Source organism: Pomacea canaliculata, linkage group LG12 (assembly GCF_003073045.1).
Source record: "Pomacea canaliculata isolate SZHN2017 linkage group LG12, ASM307304v1, whole genome shotgun sequence".
NCBI classification, from domain to species: domain Eukaryota; kingdom Metazoa; phylum Mollusca; class Gastropoda; order Architaenioglossa; family Ampullariidae; genus Pomacea; species Pomacea canaliculata.
In genome coordinates this window covers 19,103,869-19,124,815 of record NC_037601.1, presented here as the reverse complement: position 1 = coordinate 19,124,815, position 20,947 = coordinate 19,103,869, and the positions used below count along the sequence as shown (strand labels likewise).

General features: G+C 40.2%; 2 protein-coding genes across 3 annotated transcripts; one reads left to right on the top strand and one right to left on the bottom strand.

The window, feature by feature from the left end:
• Nucleotides 1-7,283: 7,283 nt before the first annotated feature.
• Nucleotides 7,284-10,305, bottom strand: LOC112577438 (neuronal acetylcholine receptor subunit alpha-5-like). The gene is made up of 6 exons (XM_025260510.1): nucleotides 10,300-10,305; nucleotides 9,728-9,837; nucleotides 9,275-9,394; nucleotides 8,768-8,943; nucleotides 7,842-8,082; nucleotides 7,284-7,584 (listed from the first exon to the last, which is right to left on the bottom strand). Exons 1-6 carry the CDS (start codon nucleotides 10,303-10,305, stop codon nucleotides 7,284-7,286), a joined length of 954 nt encoding a protein of 317 aa, XP_025116295.1.
• A 6,281-nt stretch (nucleotides 10,306-16,586) lies between these two features.
• On the top strand, nucleotides 16,587-20,040 carry LOC112576918. 2 transcript variants are annotated; one of them, XM_025259790.1, is made up of 4 exons: nucleotides 16,587-16,650; nucleotides 17,457-17,568; nucleotides 17,800-18,060; nucleotides 18,661-20,040. In XM_025259790.1, the coding sequence occupies exons 2-4, from the start codon at nucleotides 17,467-17,469 to the stop codon at nucleotides 19,078-19,080; spliced, it is 783 nt and encodes a 260-aa protein (XP_025115575.1). In that variant the 5' UTR covers nucleotides 16,587-16,650; nucleotides 17,457-17,466; the 3' UTR covers nucleotides 19,081-20,040. The 2 variants fall into 2 exon arrangements, with proteins under 2 accessions (XP_025115575.1, XP_025115574.1); XM_025259789.1 differs by lacking the exon at nucleotides 16,587-16,650 and adding an exon at nucleotides 16,704-16,940.
• The last annotated feature ends 907 nt before the right edge of the window (nucleotides 20,041-20,947 follow it).

Genomic DNA, 20,947 nt, shown 5'->3' with positions numbered 1-20,947 from the left:
TCATTAGCATCGGCGCTTCTAGCTACACTGTCTTTTTGTCTGGTAAAGAGACAGGTCTTAACGGCTTAAACTGTCTCTCTATTTTTTATTTTTTTAAATATCTCTTGTTGCTCGCTACCGACAGCCAACTCCATCTTTTTTTTTGGTTAACGGTCATTTAAAGGGAAAGGCAAGTCAAACAGCAGGTTGGGTTTAAATGATAAGATACTGTCCTGAGTCGTTTTTGCTTAAAATTTCAGGATGCAAAATAAATAAATAAAATCGTTTACTTACAATCACGTATGACAGAGGATACCTTTCTTGTTAAATGGTAGCGTCAGTTTCGTTTTCTTCACTAAAGTGCATGGAAATATGGCGGCATTCAAAATCCGGTTCGCAGTTGTGCTTCAGATACGATTATGAATGAACATCGTTTGAAACTTCAAATTTCTTTTTCGCGTGCCTTTCCCTTTAAACTCCGACATGATGTACACGTGTCCTCTTTATCACAGCTTCTGCCAGCTTTCCTGTAGCGACAGTCGTCGCTGGTGAGCTTTGCCTGAAAATAGCCAGCCCTTGGCAACGTCCTCTTGCGTAGAGATGGCGCTGTGATCGCCAAGCTTTCTTTTTTGCCGAGGTGGCGCTGCTTGCACGTCTCCAACGGGACGTCCATTTTTGTGGAGCCGGTCGCACAGCTGCATATCTGGTGTGTGCGGCACGATGAAGATGGTTCTCTCGGAGACAGCTGACCTTTGACCTTCCAGTTGAGCCAGACGTTTGGTGAGACGATAATGGCGGCTTTCCTACTAAGTCCTCCACAGCAAATAATGTGTCTTGCGGGGCACTGCTTTGTAACAATCGTTTTTGAGTGAGTAATTATGCGAGCACCCAGGGTGGAAGGAGAGTTTGTAGCAAGATTCTGCATCTCTTTTTTTCTTTCTTTCTCTTCCCTCTTCTCTCTCTCTTCTCTTCTCTGTTCTCTCGTCTCTCTCTTCTCTCCCTCTGTCTCTCACTCACACACAGCAGTATGATGATCAATAATAGCGGCCAGTGAGAAATGACACCAGAACCTTCCATCTGAATGTCTTCTGGCGTGAAGTTAGTTATCGCCCCTATTTCATGAAGCCCCGTGCGTTACCTTAAACTCTCCATTTCCGTGATTACTTCAGCGATGTCAGGCCACAAGATGGCAGTTATTGATCGAACGATGCCTCGGCCACCTTCTCGGCATTTCTTAGCCATTCGCGTGCTGCCAGAGCGCTGGGCATCATGGGATTTCCTCACGTGACCGTCAACATTTTTTACAAGAGCGTCTTGGCGATGTGAGGATGCATTACGGAAGTGAAAGGCATTCGATCCCTGAGCATAAAGACTGCTAAAGCCAAAGATTCACCTGCAATAATTGCTTCTGCTTGATAACGAGACCAATACAAGGGTGGGAGGAAGTAAATAGCGAAAACATCCGGGTAACAATATTTTTTTTAATGTCTATGTGATTGAGGAGGAAGAGAAGAGACAGAATAAGAACCCTGAAGTGGATTCGCTGATTGCTCCTCGATAAGGATCCAAGCACTCCGTGAAGAGAGATACGAAAGGTCTGTCCATTGAACAGGTAAAATGATCTAGTTTGTGAACTTTGCACGCGTTTGTTTTGAAAAAAAGTTCTAAAAAATAAAATGTAAATAAAAGCCCGTAACGACATAATCATCCTGTGAAGAGATGTGCTAAAGGTCAGACACTGGAACACGGAAAGGGATTGATTGAGTTTGTTCCAGTTTGTGAGCTCTCGATGGTCGATTTGGCAAACAACCCCAGTTGTTAATTGTCCGGAGATTTGCTCATTTGATGATGAGGACTGAGACCTGGCAGGTGTCTTTGCCACGTGGCGGGTAGCTTGTCTAAGTATTCTATATAGTTAGGAGATGCTATGGAATCGCTGAGAAGTCTGGCCAAAAATTTTGGGTGAACTACCTTCATTCTTGAAATCACTTTTGGACACTGAAAGCCAAGTGCATGTGATGTCTGTATTTTTCTCTAATGTCCAAGTGCACTGAACTGTTGCAGTCTTTACCGGAGTCAAGATGTCAAGCGCTCGCCGGGTGCAAACCTTGTTTTCTAACGATTAGACAAAGCTCAGTGCTGGATAGCATTTCCTCAGCTCTGGATGAATATCCCTCTGTCGTTCTTTCAACACACGCCTGCAAATATCACTTGCGCACACTGAGATCAAAATCGTGACGTCACGTTTGTCCACAGATGAAACTAAATACCACATGATCCCAGCTTCCCATTGGCTGAGGCCTTCACAGCATAAAGGTATCCATGTACAATCCTGATGTTTCAGTTGTTGATCCTCGTGTGCATGGTGATATGTGCGTGTATCTCGAGAACGGAAAAGAATAGAGGGTTGGGTGGGTGTATCACCCATACTTAGTATCTTAAACTGTGCTATACTCAATCATTAGAAAAAAATATGCATCCCTCTAGGGCGTCTAGGCCTTCCCTTCAGCAGCTGTTTTGCAGGGATAGGTACCTGATGTATCGGGGGGAAGGCAGTGATGTTCTACCCCGAGCCAGCAACTAAGACTATATCACAGCAAAGCAGCCAGCCCTGTAAACAGATGCTACATGCAGAGAAGGAACCTCGTGCCCGAGACGAGATCTGAACCCTGGATATCCAATCCTCACTTTCAGTGAAAGGCTGGCCGTCACGCCACCGGGCCACCCACTGAGTTATCAGGGACGATACAGATGGCGGAAAGCGGGAGGCAGAGATATGCGATCTTTCGCTTCTATCGCTTGAATAAGAATTGCTTTAGCTCATGCTGCGATGAGATTCTAGGTGTTATTATTTAATTATAAATACTAATTGTGTTGACAGTTATCACAAGCTGTAACGACAAATGCGAAAATCTTTTCGTGTGGGCAGTTTGGCTTAAACTAAAGCTAAACGGCAAACGAATTTGTTTGTTTGTTTGTTTGTTTGTTTGTTTGTTTCTTTGTTTGTTTGTTGTTTTGTTTGTTTGTTTGTTCGTTCGTTCGTTGTCTTTCTTGGATCAAAAGGTTGCCTTAAATAGACTGGAGCAATTTTCTTCTAATGATTTAGTGAAGTTCAGTGCATGATACTATTTCCCAGAATCACGTTCCGTTCACGAAATACATGCCTGGCTATAAATATCATAAATACACACAGAAAGGGTCAACAACACAATTGTCGTTATTATACATGAATATGTTTACATTAGTTAGTCCAAGCTTTACGCCATGCCAGTGACTAAGGCTATCTCACAGCGAGCCTTTTGAAGAGTTGGGACCACGTGTCAGTCACTCGTATCTGTGTACAAACGTGACGTCACGAGTTTGACCTCTGTTCGTGTTGACGTGTACGTCGAGAACTGGATAAGTAGTATCTTGCACTGAACTTTACCTAATCATTAAAGGAAAATGACCCCACCCCACTAGGATACTCGTCTGCTGCCAAGGCTTCAAGCCAGAGAGAGAGAGAACTGGAAAATGGCGATGGTGACGTGCACGGGCAGGGCTGGGCGGAATGTGGCAGGGTTGGGCGGAATGTCACTCCAGTAGACCTTTCGGTGCTCTGCGGGTCAGAGGTGGCGAAAATCACGTGCTTTAATATTCATGGTCCGTGAGCGTATTCAAATGGCATCAGTTAATCTTGAAATAGTTGTTGCCAGCGCCAAGCAGGAGAAATCCGTTCTGCCCGCCAGTGGGGTGTGACGACCAACTCTGCTCTGTTACAGCGCCGCCTGTAATAAGCAATTCATCCCCCGTACTTTCCCCCATATTTCCCCCCGTCTGGCTGGCGTGGGCGAGGGGATGGGGTGGACACGTCCCTACACCTCGTCGCTCAATCACGCGGCATCTCCATACCGACATTGCTATTCATGCCGTGATTAGCATGGTGCCAGACGAGAGCAGAAGACAGAGAGGAAGTGGCCTTGTGATCTCGGAATTACTGGCATGTAGAGTGTATAATAAGGCTACTGCAGCCTGCTGGTCGTGGGCAGGGATAACACACACATCTAACCTCTTCTTCTGTTCTTCTCGCTTTCACTCTTCTACTCCTTTTTTTCTTCACGTCTTCTCTCTCTCACATACACACATTTTTCTCTTATATTCCTCTTACATTCCCCCCTCGCACACTCGATAATTTAATTTGTTACTTTCCCAGACTTCCGCTTTGAAGCACGCGTGGAAACTACAAAATATAAAAATCTTCAAAAACGAGTACCTCGTGGGTTAAATACCCTGCAGAATGTTGCTTTCGGGGTACTTGAATGAATTAATGGTGAGTTCTTTTTGCTTATTTTGACTTGGGTAATCTTTGGTCTCTTTGTATTTTCATAGAAAAAAAAAGTAAAATTTTTCTCGAGAAACTGCAAAAGTATAAATTCGCCGAGCACAATTTTTATCGAACAACCTTAAACTGATAAACTTTTGTCTACTTACAAGAGCAGTCTCTCCTTGTTTTCTTCCTTCTTTCACATTTAGACATGTATTTTAAAAAGTTAAGCTGGTGAAATGGAGTCCACAATTTAAGCCAAAGATGTTTAATTTAAGCTTACTTACTTACAAATGCAGAAAACGTGCATAAGTGGATTCGTGTATGAGTGTTGAAATATTTCCTGATGAGGAACACAATGGTCCAAATTTCAAAGAAATATATATTAGAAATGTGTAACCATATAAGGACATAAGTACATATCAGAACACATTTCAACACACTTGTTAGTAACAAAGGAGTGTTCAGAAATGAAGAACATTCGTCATTATCAAGCAAACATAGGGAAAAGATAAATAGTAAAGCTGTTAATGGTTGCTCTAACATTTATTTTCTACATGATCATAGAATGTTGATTCAAAGGACAGTTTGAACTGAAAACAGTTTCAAAACCTCTACCACGAGCTTTTCTTTTTGTGAATGTTCATGTTGGCCAACCCTCGTTAACGTTAATTGTCTGCGTGCACTTAATTAGTCTGAGTAAACAAGCGAGCAAATATCACTCGTAAACATGAGCTCACGATCAAGAATTTTAGTTAATGTGTTCTTTCGGTCATTGTTGACCATTAGACCGTTATTTGCGAGTTTTGTTTGCTAGTACTCCGTCACTGCTAGTACATCTTTCATGGATGGATACGATGGTAAATACTTCATCTTTGCTTGAATTCTGGGAATGTCGCATGTGACTCAATTATAGTACGTGGATTAGATTATTTAATCACGTAGAATATTTATCAGTTTTGTTTCATTCTCTCTCTCTCTCTCTCTCTCTCTCTCTCTCTCTCTCACTTGCTGGCACGTGCACGCACGCACACACACAAACAATTTCTAATCAAATTAATAATATTTCTATATTAAAACCAAAGCCCTTGAAGGTATAACAATCCCGATATCAGATTTCAAATGGCTTCATTTCCAGGCAAGCTGCGCTTTCTTTTTAAATTTTTTTTAAATTTTGAGACTGATGTTTTGTGTGTCCTGGATTGTATTTTATTCTCTTTGCTATGCATGATGTACTTCTCAGCCTCGCTGTTGTTATGTTTTTTAATATTCATTCAAGTTCTGTGTGAGAAACTTGGATAATCTGCTCTTTGTCTGTTATATCAATTTCTTCATACCCATGAAGTTTGGGAGCGAATAAAGCCAGTGTCAACGTGGTATTGTATGAGCTTTGCTCACCTGATGGCTGAGGTCAGGTGACCTGTAAAATAAACCCTTCGTTTCTTTCTTCCGTCTCACGCACTCTCCGAACGAAATGAATTCGTACATTCAACTATTTAGAAGCAATTTAATAGAAACATGACACTTTAGACCCAATCAGACTTCGTTTGAAGAAAAAATTATATTTATCCAAGATCTTAGCCGTCTCGTTGTCGTCCTGTCTCCTTGGAAACCACGTAAACAGACAGCTCGAGGAAACATGGTTTGTTCAGAACATTTCCTGCAATCATCTAGTCATCGATTAGAAAAATTCTCATGTAATCGCAACACTCTGTATTTGCACCACCATGTAATAATGAGAAAACAGATCAATGCATGTAAAATATTTCTGTGCAGCACATGCACGTGTCTTTTTTTTTCTCTGTCTCTCTCTCTCTCTCCTTCAGGCTCTTCTTTCCTCCCTTTAAGCTGATGCAATTACAAGCAATTCCAACATATTTATCTGCAATTTATTTCCGCAATTTTCTCTAAAATGTTTACAAACTCAGCATGCGTGTTTTTTTCCAGACTTTTTCCCATCTTCCCATAGCTCTTGTTTACTACTGGTGTCTTTAACATCTGCAGAGTTGTATAAGAGGTTGCAACTACATACTTCAAAATTCTATTAAAATACTTTGAAAGAAGGAAGGAGAAAATGGACGGATGGACGGACGGACGGGCAGATGTTCAGATTATTATTTAAAACAGCATCGGTTATCATAGAAGATCTCAGTATAATATTACTGTGCATAACAGGAGGGCATAATGACAATCATAAATCTTCTCGAAAAGTTGAAATAGGTACACCTGACATATTTACTTTTCACAGAAGAAAGACGCACAGAAGTTCAAATAATTTATTTTTATATTTGTCTGTATTTTGTTTATGATGCACTTTTTGTTTATTTTCCTTTACTACACTTAAAGCAAAATCTTTCTCGTAAGTGTGTGTGAGTGTAAAGTATATATTATTAACACTTTCAGGACATCACATGCAAGTCAACTGCTGCTATAATTTCCCAGTGGTAAAAGTTAAGTTCCAAACTAAGAAATACGAGCCGTTAATAGAAGCAATCAGCAATAAACACAACAGACATACTACCAACATGGCTAACAGTGTGACCACAATTACTGCTCCCCTAACTTGTGCAAGGACATTGATAACACCAAGGTAAAGCTCAAACTCACCCTATGTGATCACAGGAGTGATGCTAGAGTGAGAGAGAGAGCTGTTAGTGAGTGAGGTGTGAGGGTGAGGTGTGAGAGTGAGAGCCGGTTGGGTGTGAGAATGGGGTGTGACACTGAGGTGCTAGGTCTGTAACACCTCATTCCTCTCAGGTCCAGCTTCCTCTGTGAGAGTCAGACACTTACTCTACAACTGTAAGTCAAGGGGAGGTACACTACTTAACATGCATGGCGAATCCGTTGGTGTGTGCGCGCCTTCCTGTACAGAGGCTGTCCGCTCTCCTAAACTACCAAAAGAAAAATAAAGACGAAGTCTGTAATGAGAACAAGAACCAAGGAAACGAAAAATAATATCTTATCGCGATTTAGACGCAGAAGGTTTCCATCACACTGGGCATTAGGACAGACTCTGTACCCTGAAGAATCCTCCTTGAGGAGCCTGGTGCTGTGGTGGTCCGGTAAACGTGTGGTGTTGACAGTAGAAACAGGATGTTCGGAAGGACTGGGGGAGACTGCGGATCTCTTCCTTACAGTTTGAACCGTGTTTCTTCTGGTGAAGAAGGAGCCTTCGCTCTCTCCGAGTGGTCTTGAAAGCATGCCATCTTCTTTTTCGTTGTTTTGGTTTGGTAAGTACAAGACGAGTGCGTTTATAATCAAGGCTAGGAATCCAAACATTATCTGTATCGCTGTGTACAACACTGAAATAAAAATAAAAAAACAAGTATAACAATATACACATTGTATGTCCAGCCTGGATAAAAATTTCTGAAATAAGATAAAAGTTTTGAAATAAAACTGTCTTCACTAATCGATCTGCTGCGAATTTCGCCTTCCCCCTTATTTTCGACCTGCTCCACGCTCACTGACCGGGAGGCGCCAAGTAGCCTTGGTAATATGTGGATATCTGTGTTTTATTTATTTATTTGTTATCGTGCCATGCGCAGTAACGTCTCACTCACCTAGGAGGGAAATGGTGTCACCCGAGGTGGGCATAGAACCGCTGAGGGAGACGAGGAACACCTGATTGGTGAGCACCAGACTGACGGCCAGGGTCAGCTTCTCGCCACCGCTTTCTGGAACGAGGAAGGCCAGCGGCGTTAAGAGCGAGAACGACAACAGCGGCAGCACCGTGCTCAGCACGTGGAACGTGACACGGCGCTTCAACGTCAACGTGAAGTTCCCACCTTGCGTCCAGTCTGGAAAAAAAGCCAACATTCCAAAGGCATCTTGTTTTGGTTTTGTTTGTTTTGTTTTGTTTTGTTTTGTTTTGTTTTGTTTTGTTTTGTTTTGTTTTGTTTTTCTCAAAACGAGACTGTCTACTAATTACAGTGACTGAGTGCGCAGCTACTTCACTTTTAAACAACAACAGCAACAACTATGACGGCTCTGTGTTGCTATCTCCCTCCCCCTCTTTTTCTCTTTTTTCTTTCGAAAACGAGGGAAGTAAATGTATATTATGTACCTCTGTGTTTCTGTGTGTGCTCGTGCAGTATGATAAAGGTCGCCCCACGACCATTTTCAGGTTAATAGGGAGTGAGGTATTAGAGACCACTTTTCTCGGGGTTAGGTTTACTTGAGGGCGTTGCCAATCTCTTCTGCTCGCTGCCTTACCTTCCCCAACCCTTCTTGGAGACAAGTACCCATTCCCACCGGTTGGGTCGACTGGAGAAAAAGACCTGCGCTGCACGGGTATCGAACCAGTGCGCCTCTCAGTTCAAACATCAGTGCTCTGACCACTCGGCTATTAGAGTAAAGAAACATGTAAAATGGGATCGTCGACCCTTTAACCAAGGCTCAACATGATATTGCTATCAAACATACAGGTAGTTACACAGAACGCCAGCTACGTCTGCAATGATTCAGGTCGAAGACTAAACTTACAATCGTTGTAGGATGTTGTTTCGTCATAAGGGTCGGCCCTTTCTGATGCTATGTAGTACTCCTGGTTGACCGTGGACCAGTTGGTGTAAAATGTCTCTGTCACAACTTGAATGTGGTCTGATGTCATCATCCAAGTAGTGAAGATTAGTGAACAAGTCTGGGTGTCGAATGGGTACCTTCAGAGAGCAATGCATTCCCCACAAGCACACAAAGAAGCACGCACACAAACACGTGTACAGAAAAAAAGAACATTTTTTATACTGATTTCTGCAGTAGACAGCTACGTGGCTCCTCTGCTTTCATGTTTCTCGCCGTCTCTCGCTCTTTTATGCAATAATTAACATACATTGAATGATACAGATATGTACACACATCTTGCAAGGTATTCTGGCCTCCTTCGCTCCATGGAAAACACACATGCAACATATGACGATGGTTCTCACGCAAATTATTTTATATTTTATATATAAACATTATTTTAACCTTTCGCCTGCAGACTGCACTAACCTATAAACATCCACCATACAATCAGTGTTTGCGTTGAACCCAGGCTGCCACTGAACTGTTCCATCATTGTTGACAACAACCAGTGCATTGTCATCCCGCAGTGGCTTCATGCTGTTCACACTGATTAAAAATAACATTCACGCAATGTAGCCTTCATTTTGAAAGCCTGGTTCTGAAATTTAATCGTAATGGAAGAAAAATGGGATGATGTTTTTACAGTTATGCCAGTCTTACTTGTCTCGGATACATATATATATCTCACTGGATACACACACACACACAGAGATTTCACTTATTTCACCTCGTTTCTAAAGCTATATCAGACAATTCTCAAAACATTTTGCCAATGGTTTATTAGGGATGCAATGGGTAGCCATGAACTACTTTCAATTCTGACTAGAACATGCTCATCAACTAACATTTCACGCACTCATTAACTAGCATATGACATACTCATTGAAGAGGACCAGGTCTGGAAGCCACACATCAGCCTGTGAAAGATAGACACTGCTGATGTTGCCAAACTGATCTGGATTCCACTGGAGATACTCGTCTGACCAGACCTGCAACGATATTGTCCGGTCACTACTGTACTAGTAGTTTTCAAAAAACAATCTGCCTTACTCATATTTCTTCATCTCCCTTTCATTTTCTTCTTTTAGCAATTTTTCCCTCATCCTCTGTCCGTCCGTCCGTGCTTTTGTTCCACTTTTTCTTCTTCTTAGGCATAAAAATAACCGTCTAACAAGATACCAGCAAGCTCAAATGTGTGTTCGCTGTCAACAGGAACAACCCTTGTGACATTAACTCTAAAACTGAAGATCAGATAAGTAATTAAGTTCAATAAAGCATGTGAAAGAAAACAAAATTAACTTTAGATTAGCTTTACAGAAAATTACTTACCAGGTCTAGACTTCCCGCAGTCGATAAAACTTGCTCCTTTATGTTCTGAAAATAGTATTTCTATTACTGCCACTGATCTGAAACTAATAGACTGCGGCTGGCTCTGTTTGAAGCCAACAGACCGCCATATTGGTATCGTAAGACAATACTATAGTCTTAATATTTGAAATGCCCTGCCATTGTATTTTCCATTGTGTTTTATTATTATTATTATTATTATTATTATTATTATTATTATTATTAAAGTAAACTTTTTTTCTTTGAGCTGCTCGTATTCTTTGCTTTCAAAACTGAAGGGGAAGGTGGATTGTTTAAAATAAAATAAAACAGTTTTACATAAACTAATATTCAAATAACCTTTGAAGAACATTGAGCTTAATTTCTTCTTCGCCTCATGTAAGCATTTAACTTCTGTGATGCATGCATCCTGAGCAGCGGGTACCCACCAGGTACAGGAGGTGACTGAGGAAGGCTGAGAAGTTGATGACCACCACCGTCTGCTCATCGCGCACAGGCCGCACGTGCTTGCTGTAGTTCGTCAGCAGATGTTGGCGGAGGTCCTTCATCATTTGTGAAGCTTCGGCGACCCCTGTTGAACATCGATACTTCTGCTTTCGGAAACTAAATTCTTGACACTATAGCTCGACACTATAACCCTTGTCGCTGCCATAACAATGTACCTAAGTTGTCTTACTATGCTTACAAAACGCTGAGTGTGCACGGGAAATGCATCTCCAGTTATTAAACAAGATATTAAACAGCTTACCGGAGGAACAGAACTAATAAAAAAAAGAATCTAATGGATTAAGGTGTTATATCAAATAACAGAAGAACGAAACAGAAAAAAAAATTGAAACAAGAAGAATAAATCAAGCTATATATCAGTGCAGTTGAGAAACAGGACAAGAATACAAAATAGAATGAGAATAATAGAATAAAGTATTAAAGAGCGCTGCAAAGGAAAAAGAGACGAATGGATAATGTCTTAAACGGCATAATAGAGGAACAAAACTGAAAAAAATGAAAACACAAGAACGGATTAGGGTATTATCAGAGAAACAGAACAGGAAAAGAAAAGAGAATAATGCATTAAAGTATTAGCGTAATGGAGGAAGAGAAGAGAGCATCAAGTAAAAAGAAAGAATAAAGATCATTTATGATACAGTAAGATATATATATAGAGAGAAATATATATAAATAAAAGAAAAGGGAACAGATAACGATGGTCATCGCTACTATAAGTCTTTTCAAGAACTAAACCGAATAAAGTACATTACTGAATTAGTACAGATGCTCATATGACTCGGGTACAACCGTGAGGATGAGTTTATAACAATTCATAAAAGCAAAAGGATAAGCTGTGCTTTGTAAATAAACTGTAATGTTTTTCTTGTGGGTAGGGAAGAAATTCTTAGAAACTGATGACTTTGCATCTATATAAGATGTCGGATAGTATTTTTAAAATATACAGAAATAAGTGCTTTTACGCCTCCTTACCGCTATAAATCAGCAAAAAGGACTTAACACTACTACACATGGCAAATTTCATCCATTTTTCACAACAGAGACCGACTCAATGCAGATGATATTAAGGAACATCACAGAAGAAACCCAAAAGTTGTGATCATTACATAGAAGGAAGACTAAATATACATACAACCAGAGCTACAGACCCCTGCTGCTGCCAGAAACCACGCAACAAGAAGAGTCATCAGTTCTTTCTGTCACTTGACCTTTCAGTCTGGAGTGAGGTGCATGCACGCGCTCCCGAAGTTCACTTTTCAGCAACTGCTTTTAACTGCACCTTGCTGCGATCCGTCCCTGCAGCAAATAGACAACCGTCCAGACAGATCGCACTGTAACGCTGCATGCGGGTCACACTGGCTTGACCGACGGACGCTTCGTAATGCAGAATCGAGTTTTTACAACATGCGAGGACCACCCAGAAAAACGTTAGATGCTGACGTCACAGCAGCCGCATTGGAAGAACGGGATCTGTGACGTCACGATCTCGTCTTCCTTGCGATCTGTGTGTCGCTACTCAGCGATGAGTGCGCCGCCTCAAGACTAAATGAGAGGTGAACGACTGTCACCTTGCCTCGGACACATCAGTCCCGTCGTCAGCTTTATTGTATGAATTCAGGCCTGACGAGAGGGGGGGACAGGGGGGTCTGGTGTACCCGGGCCCGCGGCTGTCAAGGGGGCCCGGCCTTGGTCAGTGAATTTTCTTTTCTTCTTCTTTTCTTTTTCTTTTAAAGAAAGGTCTAAGGACAGAACACCCAAGCATTACACATGCAGAAGTTGAGTTTCAAGTCTGTAGAATTGTAAACATACATTATATATTGGGAAAATAATTTACGATTACAAGTACAAGGGGCCCGGAGAGGTCGTCTGTCCAAACAAGGGCTCTCGGCGTCCCTGGGGCCGAGAAACATAAGTGTAGGCTGTATACCGTAATACAAGAATATCCTATCGCGGGGCCCCCGATATGGACTATTCTTCTTCTTCTTCTTTCCTATACGCCCCCAGTGGAGCATAGGGCCGCAACCACACGCCGCCATCGAACCCGGTCCTGGGCGTCCCTTTCCAGCTGGCACCATGTCATGCCAGCTGCCTCTGCCTCTCTGTGGACTGATCTCCTCCACGTCTGTCTGGGTCTCCCAACCTTACGCCTCCCCTGTGGGTTCCAGCCCAGAGCTTGTCGCGTTATATTGTCGGCTGGCTTTCGTAGAGTGTGGCCAATCCAGCCCCACTTTCGCTTCTTGATGTCTAGGCTGGCAGGGTTTTGGTTGGCTCTCTCCCACAGGTCCACATTGGAGATCTTCTCAGGCCATCGGATGTTAAAGATGCGGCGCAGACAGTTGTTGATGAATGTGATATGGACTATATGTAAGCATATTATCAAATAATAATTTACGATTACAATTACAAGGGGCCCGGAGAGGTCATCCATCCTGGGTCTATGCTTGCGCTCGGCGGCCCTGGATGATGTGAGAGAGAGAGAATGAGAGTAAGATTTTTTTATTTTGTTAGAATTTATCATACTGATGTGAAGATGATGATGACTATTGATGGTGGTGCATGAACAACTATTGTTGGAAAAAAGTTTTTAATCTAAACACTTGCTTTTTAATCGTGAGGCTGTTTGCCTCGTAGGGGTCCGAACCGGTGATGTGCTATTCTTGTCATAGAAAGGGCTTATCAAACAAGCAAAATTGATATCAAATCACAAAAGCGTGTCATGATCATGATTTTTTTGGAGTTGTTTGTATATAAAGAAAAAAAAAAAAGAAATGAAGCAAATGACAAACAAAAGAAGAGAAGCACTAACGATATCTTTCTTGGGGCTGGTGTTCGTTTTATAAAAGCACTGTCAGAAGCATCTGCTTCTCATTTCAATGTATCTTCTGCCTTTTGGAGGATGCAGACACTTCTTCGGTATGAGATGCTGCCACAAAAAAAAAAAAAAAAAAAATAGAGAGACATGTCATTACACCATACAGAGGCAGCTTTGGCAGTACGCGGGGACCCTGCGGTGCAGAGAGCCACAAGTGTAGACTATATACTGTACATGGACATGTGGTCATGTTTCAAAATAACAATAGATGAATACGTTCATGTATAAAGTGAAACCGTACAAGTGTGCTAGCAGCTCAGAGAGAAAAGAGAGCGATATCGAGCAGACGTTACCACAATGATCAAAGGGTCATCAAGTTAAAAGTGCATCATGTATATCAATTCAAAGTTTTATTATTTGTCATTGAATTGTTATTTCCCCATGTGGGGAGTGGATCGATCCTGGCCGTGCTCAATACGAGGCCGACCCGTGAGAGAAGGGGGTTCAAGCCCTTGAGACGACGAGAAGGTCGACATCAGTCTACATCCGCATAAACTGAGTCCACCCAAGTAGCGACCCAAGCCCAGTTCCGCCGAATGCGGAGATACGTTCACCTGGCAGTCACGTTCACAACAGTATAGTCTGACTTTTCGTGATATTCGGGTTGAGCAGCATAGCATGCAGTGTAAGTAGCTTTTAGTGTATAAAATTGCAAGTTTTGTAAGATTTTTCTTAATAATCTAATTATACATATTTTTTATATGTCTTAGCATATTTTTACATTTATATGTCACTAAGAAAACACAAGAAACATCGTAATTAAAACGATACTTATCTTTTCTGAGCATAAACAAGGGAAACAACCCTGCCCTCAGTAGCTTTAGTACTTATTAACTAGACACAAACGAGAACGCTGTCCCCCTTACTAATAAATTACACACTCGTCCCCCACAGTTGGGATGATCGCAAGGGTCAATCCGCCCGAAGAGCAGGCCTCGTCCAAGGTTGTTTTTTTTTTTTATATATATATACAGGTAGTCCTCGACTTACGACGGGGATCCGTTCTTAACGCGGCGTCGTAAACCGAATTTCGACGTAAGTTGGATCATACGTTCATACAGTACTGTACCATAATAACAGTACAGTACTGCAAACACTTAGCCTATCCAAACACGTATCCTAACACAGTAACCTACATAATTATCAATAAACATAAGTACAGTAAAGTATTGTGCAGTACACTACGCTTTGTTATCACTGTCGCTTTCCTAGGAGCAGATCACGTGTTCAAGGATGCGATCTTTATCCTTGATAATCGTAGCGACAGTCGAGCGACTAAGTCCTAATGACCTACTAATTTCTGTTGCTGTTTCCCCCTTCTCAGATTGCCTTATGATATCCACTTTCACCTCCATGGCCTTCCTTTTCTTTGATGCACTGACCTCGTAAGTCGGAATGAGCGTCGTAATCACGAAACGACGTAACTCGAGACCGTCGTAACCCGAGGACTACCTGTATATTCTTGCAGGAGACTTTAACGGCTTCACTAACTCTAAACTAGACAAAATTGGAGGAAACCCACACAAAGGAAAAGCCTGTCAGGCCGAACTATCGAACTATCATATGCGGGGCCGAGCAGGCCTGACGAGAGGGGGGGACAGGGTCTGGTGTACCCGGGCCCGCGGCTGTCAAGGGGGCCCGGCCTTGGTCAGTGGATTTTCTTTTCTTCTTCTTTTCTTTTTCTTTTAAAGAAAGGTCTAAGGACAGAACACCCAAGCATTACACATGCAGAAGTTGAGTTTCAAGTCTGTAGAATTGTAAACATACATTATATACTGGGAAAATAATTTACGATTACAAGTACAAGGGGCCCGGAGAGGTCGTCTGTCCCGTGGCCCGGGCTGGCTCTCGGCGGCCCTGTATGAATTGTACGGTCAGTGCAGTCAGTTGTTGTTGGGGAAGGTCAGAGTTCGTTCGCCACCGTGTGTGATGTTGTCCATGGATGGAAGACGAAATATGCTTTTATTCAGATAGGTACACTCGATCCCAGCAGTGCATGCCTGCACAGCGGAAAGCTTTCTACGATTAAGCTACTGTAGCCAAGTGCCAAATTATTTCGAAAATAAAAGAGTCATGATTGCGTTATTTAAAATGTCTAGTTTATCTTTCCTCCCTTGTGACATGACGCACAGAGCAGTTGTGTCATTTTAAGTGAATCATCTACATTTGGATTTTCACATACCGCCTAAGGCTGGGTTCCATCAAGTCCTTATCTAATTATTTAAGGGTTTATGCCCAAAGGAGATTCAAAGTGCTCATGCAAACTGCTCCAGGTAACTTTCGCAAAGACCTTTCATCAATAAGAAATCAAGTCTATAATCAAAACTTACATTTAAACGCATCCCAGTTCCGCCGTGTTTGTTTTTTTTGTTTTTTTTAAGGAATGTGATTGCAATTTTTTTTTTTTTTTTGAATTTTTCTTCTGTTGAGTTACGTTGTCTGACAGTTTGGTGCTCCACATTAAACGAACCGACTGTTGTCGCGGTAGAGAGAGAGATGGGGAAGCTAGATGGATGGTTCGGCCTTTAGAGACGTGGGGGCGTTGTGTTCAGATTCTTGAGGAAAGGGCTTAACATGGAGGTAACCGCTATGCATACTTAATCCTTCATCTTTTTTCCAGCCAGGAAATTCGTAGCCGGTTTTTCTAAATACTTGGCCTAGAATGCCTGGTTGTTTACATTCCACCAGATTCCCTATTAAACCTGGACATCCTGATGTCGCTATTGCAATCCTGATTCAGATTTCTTCCAGCTGTTCTCTTTTCATGTCGATCAGCTTTGGTGATGCTGATTGCTGTTGTCAGCTCTGCTCTTCACGACTTCATCCCACAAACATCCTGCTCTTTCAGTACGGAATAATATACGAAAATCTCCAAAATAATAAACAAAATCTTCACGTATTCGGAAAAATAATATTTTCGAGTTATTATCGAATAAATGTCGTGGTTCATGACACGCATGTAGGGGCAAAGGAGGAAACGGCTCGTTTCACTTTTAGTCGTACAGCAGGGGAGATCAATGTGATAGAAGTTCTTACTCCCAGTAAGGTGCATAAACATCGTTCTTCTCTAGGAAAGGTAGCAGTAACAACTGCACTAGCAAGCTTTGTCAGTCTTATATGTTTAAATACTTAATATTTTATAATATGTTTAAAATAATTCTGAAAGCTCTTAGGCTTAGCAAAGACTTGTGCCAGGCGGATGTCGAACATTTTGTGTATAAACTTTTCACTTAGAGTGAACTCCCTTGATGCGCATGGTCCCCCTTGAGGAAAGACAGACGGTAACATCTTGGTTTCCCCCGCAGTAGCCAGGCGATGCTACTTCATAGTGAAATATATTGACAGTTTAACATCTTCTTTGCACAGGTTAACCACGAAACTCTTATTCTGTATCTTTTTCTCCTTCCTAATGTGTCACATACTTGGACACAGAGGGAAAATACACTGGCACGAACGGGGTCCAGTCACTTCAAGTCATAATTTATTTTATCTTCAAAAAAAAAAAAAGTTTTTGGTTTTATGAAACATACAGATTTAACATCTGAGTTTTTTTTTATTTATTCGCGATGATTTGATCAGTATTTAGTACGATTAACCTGCAAAAAATATATATGTAAGCATTCGTATCACACTAATGGAAAAGTTAAAAGAGTGAACATCAATAAGCTGTGAAGTCTATGCTTTATAGAAGCCTGACTTATAGAGCTCGATACATCATTCTTGATTTTCCATGATATAATTATGATGTTAACTCAAGGCTATCAGTATTACTATTAGAACAGTGAAAACTTTGGTTAGAAGGAGAAAAATTTCAGTGATGTAAAAGACTCTTAAGGAGTGTTGCCTTTTGTTATCTGTTCACATGCATGTTCTTTTTTCCAGTATTATCATTATGATTTCCATGAAACTTCCTTGTGTTGTGCATCTCGCTAAAAGATGGTCTTTCTCCAGCACAGTCTCAGTGAGGTGGCTAAGCCCATTATCAAGCATTCAGGTGGACATTTTATGATTTAATAACACTTGCATACATTTTGCTTGGAAGAAATTTTTAGGAAGGACTTATTTTGAACTTATATCAAGAAGCAGATAAGCAGATATAAAAGGAGTGCCATCTTTAGGACACATTATTTTAAATTTTTTTGTAGTGTTTGTTTTATGCCATGTATTCTTCTTTTTCACCCCCAGTGGTTATATATGTGTGTATATATATATCATTTTCTCCTAGACACGTGGAACAAGTCTTTTGAAGCCACAGGCAACAGGTGCATTACAACTATCCCAGTGTCGATATAGGTTGCTATTTGCCCCAAAACCACGCAAGTTTCGACCTCGTCATTCTAAAGATGGAGTTCACTCTGATATGATTCTGATTTATGAGAACAATATGAATCGCCATTACTTCTGGAGTCAGCTGTTTATCAATCTGCTTGGGGTTCCCAGTTGTGTTTTGTGTATCTACAATATTACCACTAAATGGCATGCCCAGGTGTGCTAGTGTTTCCTTATTTCTTTGCTTTTAGCTTAGTGAACTAAAAGAAAAAACAAATATTACAATATATTGCATGATTTTCTGTGTTAAATGAGATAATTAGTAAAAATGCATGTGCACCCACACACAGTGGATGAAGCTAAGTCAGTCAAGATCCAACATAGATTTACATTGTTTATTACAAAGTCCAAAGTAAATTGTTTTCAAAGCACACTTTAGAACCTTACTGAAATAATATTAATAATTCAAAAGAGGTAACTTATCAAATGAAATTAGGACTGTTTAAAAACATTTAATAGAACAGCATTTTGTTTTGCTTTCTTTTATTTTGCTGTTCCTTTTTTGATATAAATCTTTAACTTTTTTTTAATGACTTTATCATATTGGCTACCCACTTGATTCTTGAGGAATTAAATTTCTTTAGAACATTATTAAAATGGTTTTATGGGTAGTGAGATTAACTCTCTTCTTACATGAGATTTAAGGACTGAAATGTTAGCAATAGGTGGTATAGACTTCTGTGTGTTATCATTATTATTTGATATTGTTCTTGAAATATGAATGGTTAAGGGCGAAATACTTTACAATGTGTTCCAGGATTTCAGCATAGTATCTCCTGTGATTGGGTCAGTGGCATACCTTGGCTTCTACTCTGTCCTTCTATTTGGTGTGAATCTGCTCAGCCATCAAAGCATTAGACGGATGTATGCAGATAAAGAAGCCAAACAGTTCACAGCAGTTGTTCAAGACTGGAAAATGTGCCCCAAACTTATTGACTTCGACATTTCAGCAGTAGCAAGGAAAGAGCCAGGAAATATTATGGGCAACTTCTTTGGAAACCTGAAGATCCGCAACAGGTCTTACCTTGTGCTTCCCTCAGACTTTCTTCAGCCTTACTACTTTAACCTATTTATGGGGTATGATCTTCACCGCCCACAAGACAAGGTAGATGATATTGATCTAAACAATTTTTTCAGAGACCAGCAGAACAAATCAAATCAAGACAAGACGAAGTGATATTACAGAAGCAGAAATTTTTGCTTTTGATAGTTCAAACTGCCACAAGACAGAAAATTCAATGCAAGACATTTTTTAGTGACTGGGTATTTTAGATCAGTTTGAAGGTATAAATAAAATGGGAAATTTGGCACCCATTTTTGTGTTTACTAACCTGTAGTATTGCACATACAAAAATTACAAATACAATAAAATTGGATTTACAATTTTTGTTACATAATGTAATGAGTGCAAAATGACTGTGCTTCAAATTACAATTCTGCATTTACCACAGAATAGTCATTTCAATGTCCAGATCTTGTTTTTTGATGTTGCATTCACTGGTCTGAGATTTTTCTTCTGGGTATATTTGTAGGAAGATCTCACTACTTTGATAATCGGAAAAACATATTACAGAGTTATGTGCTATCGAGCTATAGTCAAAGGCTAAACCAGAGAGTATGGGTAGGAAGAAGTTTCATTCCTGTTTGCTTGCTTTCTATTCTTGGAAAAGTAACGATGCAGCTGTGTCCCTTGAAACCCATGTTCAAGGAGGAGCCACTACTATGAGAAACCATTACTAACCTAAGTTATCACTGGCCATGTTTATCTTTCTTTTATTTAATTTTTGAAAGGTTGTAATATGAAAATACTTTAAATTTGCATAGGTTTATATTGTTAATTCATAAATTATGCAAGGAGTTTGGGAGAGTCTGAATACAGATAACAGTTATAGTTTAATATTGTGATTAAAACCAAATCCACTTGTACATATCTGCATTAATTTATAATCATTTTAAGTTCTTTTCCATGACCATGTGTACAAAAGCAACAAAAATTATATATTAACATAAATCTGATATAAAATGCTTAAAATACACTTAACTCTTGATCATGTGTACAAATTTGACATATGTGCATCAGTGAATTTGCACATAAATTGTAACACTATGAATAAACAGTTATGTTACTTTGTTCAAATCCAAACTTGATTTGATTTAGCTGTCAAGTTAAAATTGATGTTTGCTGACATCAACAGGTTTGATCTGGGTACATGATCAGCTTTTAATTAAATTCATAACTGGCCAGCCTATAGTTTTGGTTTGTTTGGGTTTTTTTTATAAACGCTTTACTGCATAGATAATTTAATTGAAGCTTCATGCAGTATGCTTACCAAGAAGTCAGCATTTTTCGAAGATGTTTATGTACCTTAAGAAGGTATTGAGAATACACTAGCTCTTTAATGACAGCTGTTTCCTTGTAGAAGAACAATAAACAGGAGCAGAAATTTATGTGTAGACATTGCAAAAGAACTCTATACTGTATTCTTTAAGTGAAATGCCTAAAAATTATGCTTAAAATAAAATAAACGTTATTCTAGGATTTGGCAGGATTACTGTCTACAAGAGCACCATTTAGGCAGGTGGTGAAGATCTTCAAACTGGTGTTGAATAATAACAGTTGAATAGCTTTCAAATCATTAGGCACTATGATTATCACCATGGTTGAAAAATAAGACAAAAATGGCATCATGTTAGCGCTACAAATGATTTAAAGCAGGAAGTTTCCTGTGTTAAGGTGAAGTCAAAGACAGATAAAGGGGACCCAGAGAGTCAACAGGTAGGAGGGAAGAACTTGGGTGGGAAGTGCAATGTCTTGTGGCTAGGCAATCTTCATAAAGGATAAAACTACATCATACAGTGACATAGTAACCAATAATGTGAACGCAATGCATAAGTTACTATAGTTTGATGCAACTAATAAACCAATTATTATGTAATAAAGAGTATTTATTAATGACAAAAAATAATAAATGCAAGAGTAACATATCGACCCACTGAATTGGCTGTCAAATATGGAATCAAAATATACAAAAAGTTAGCAAATT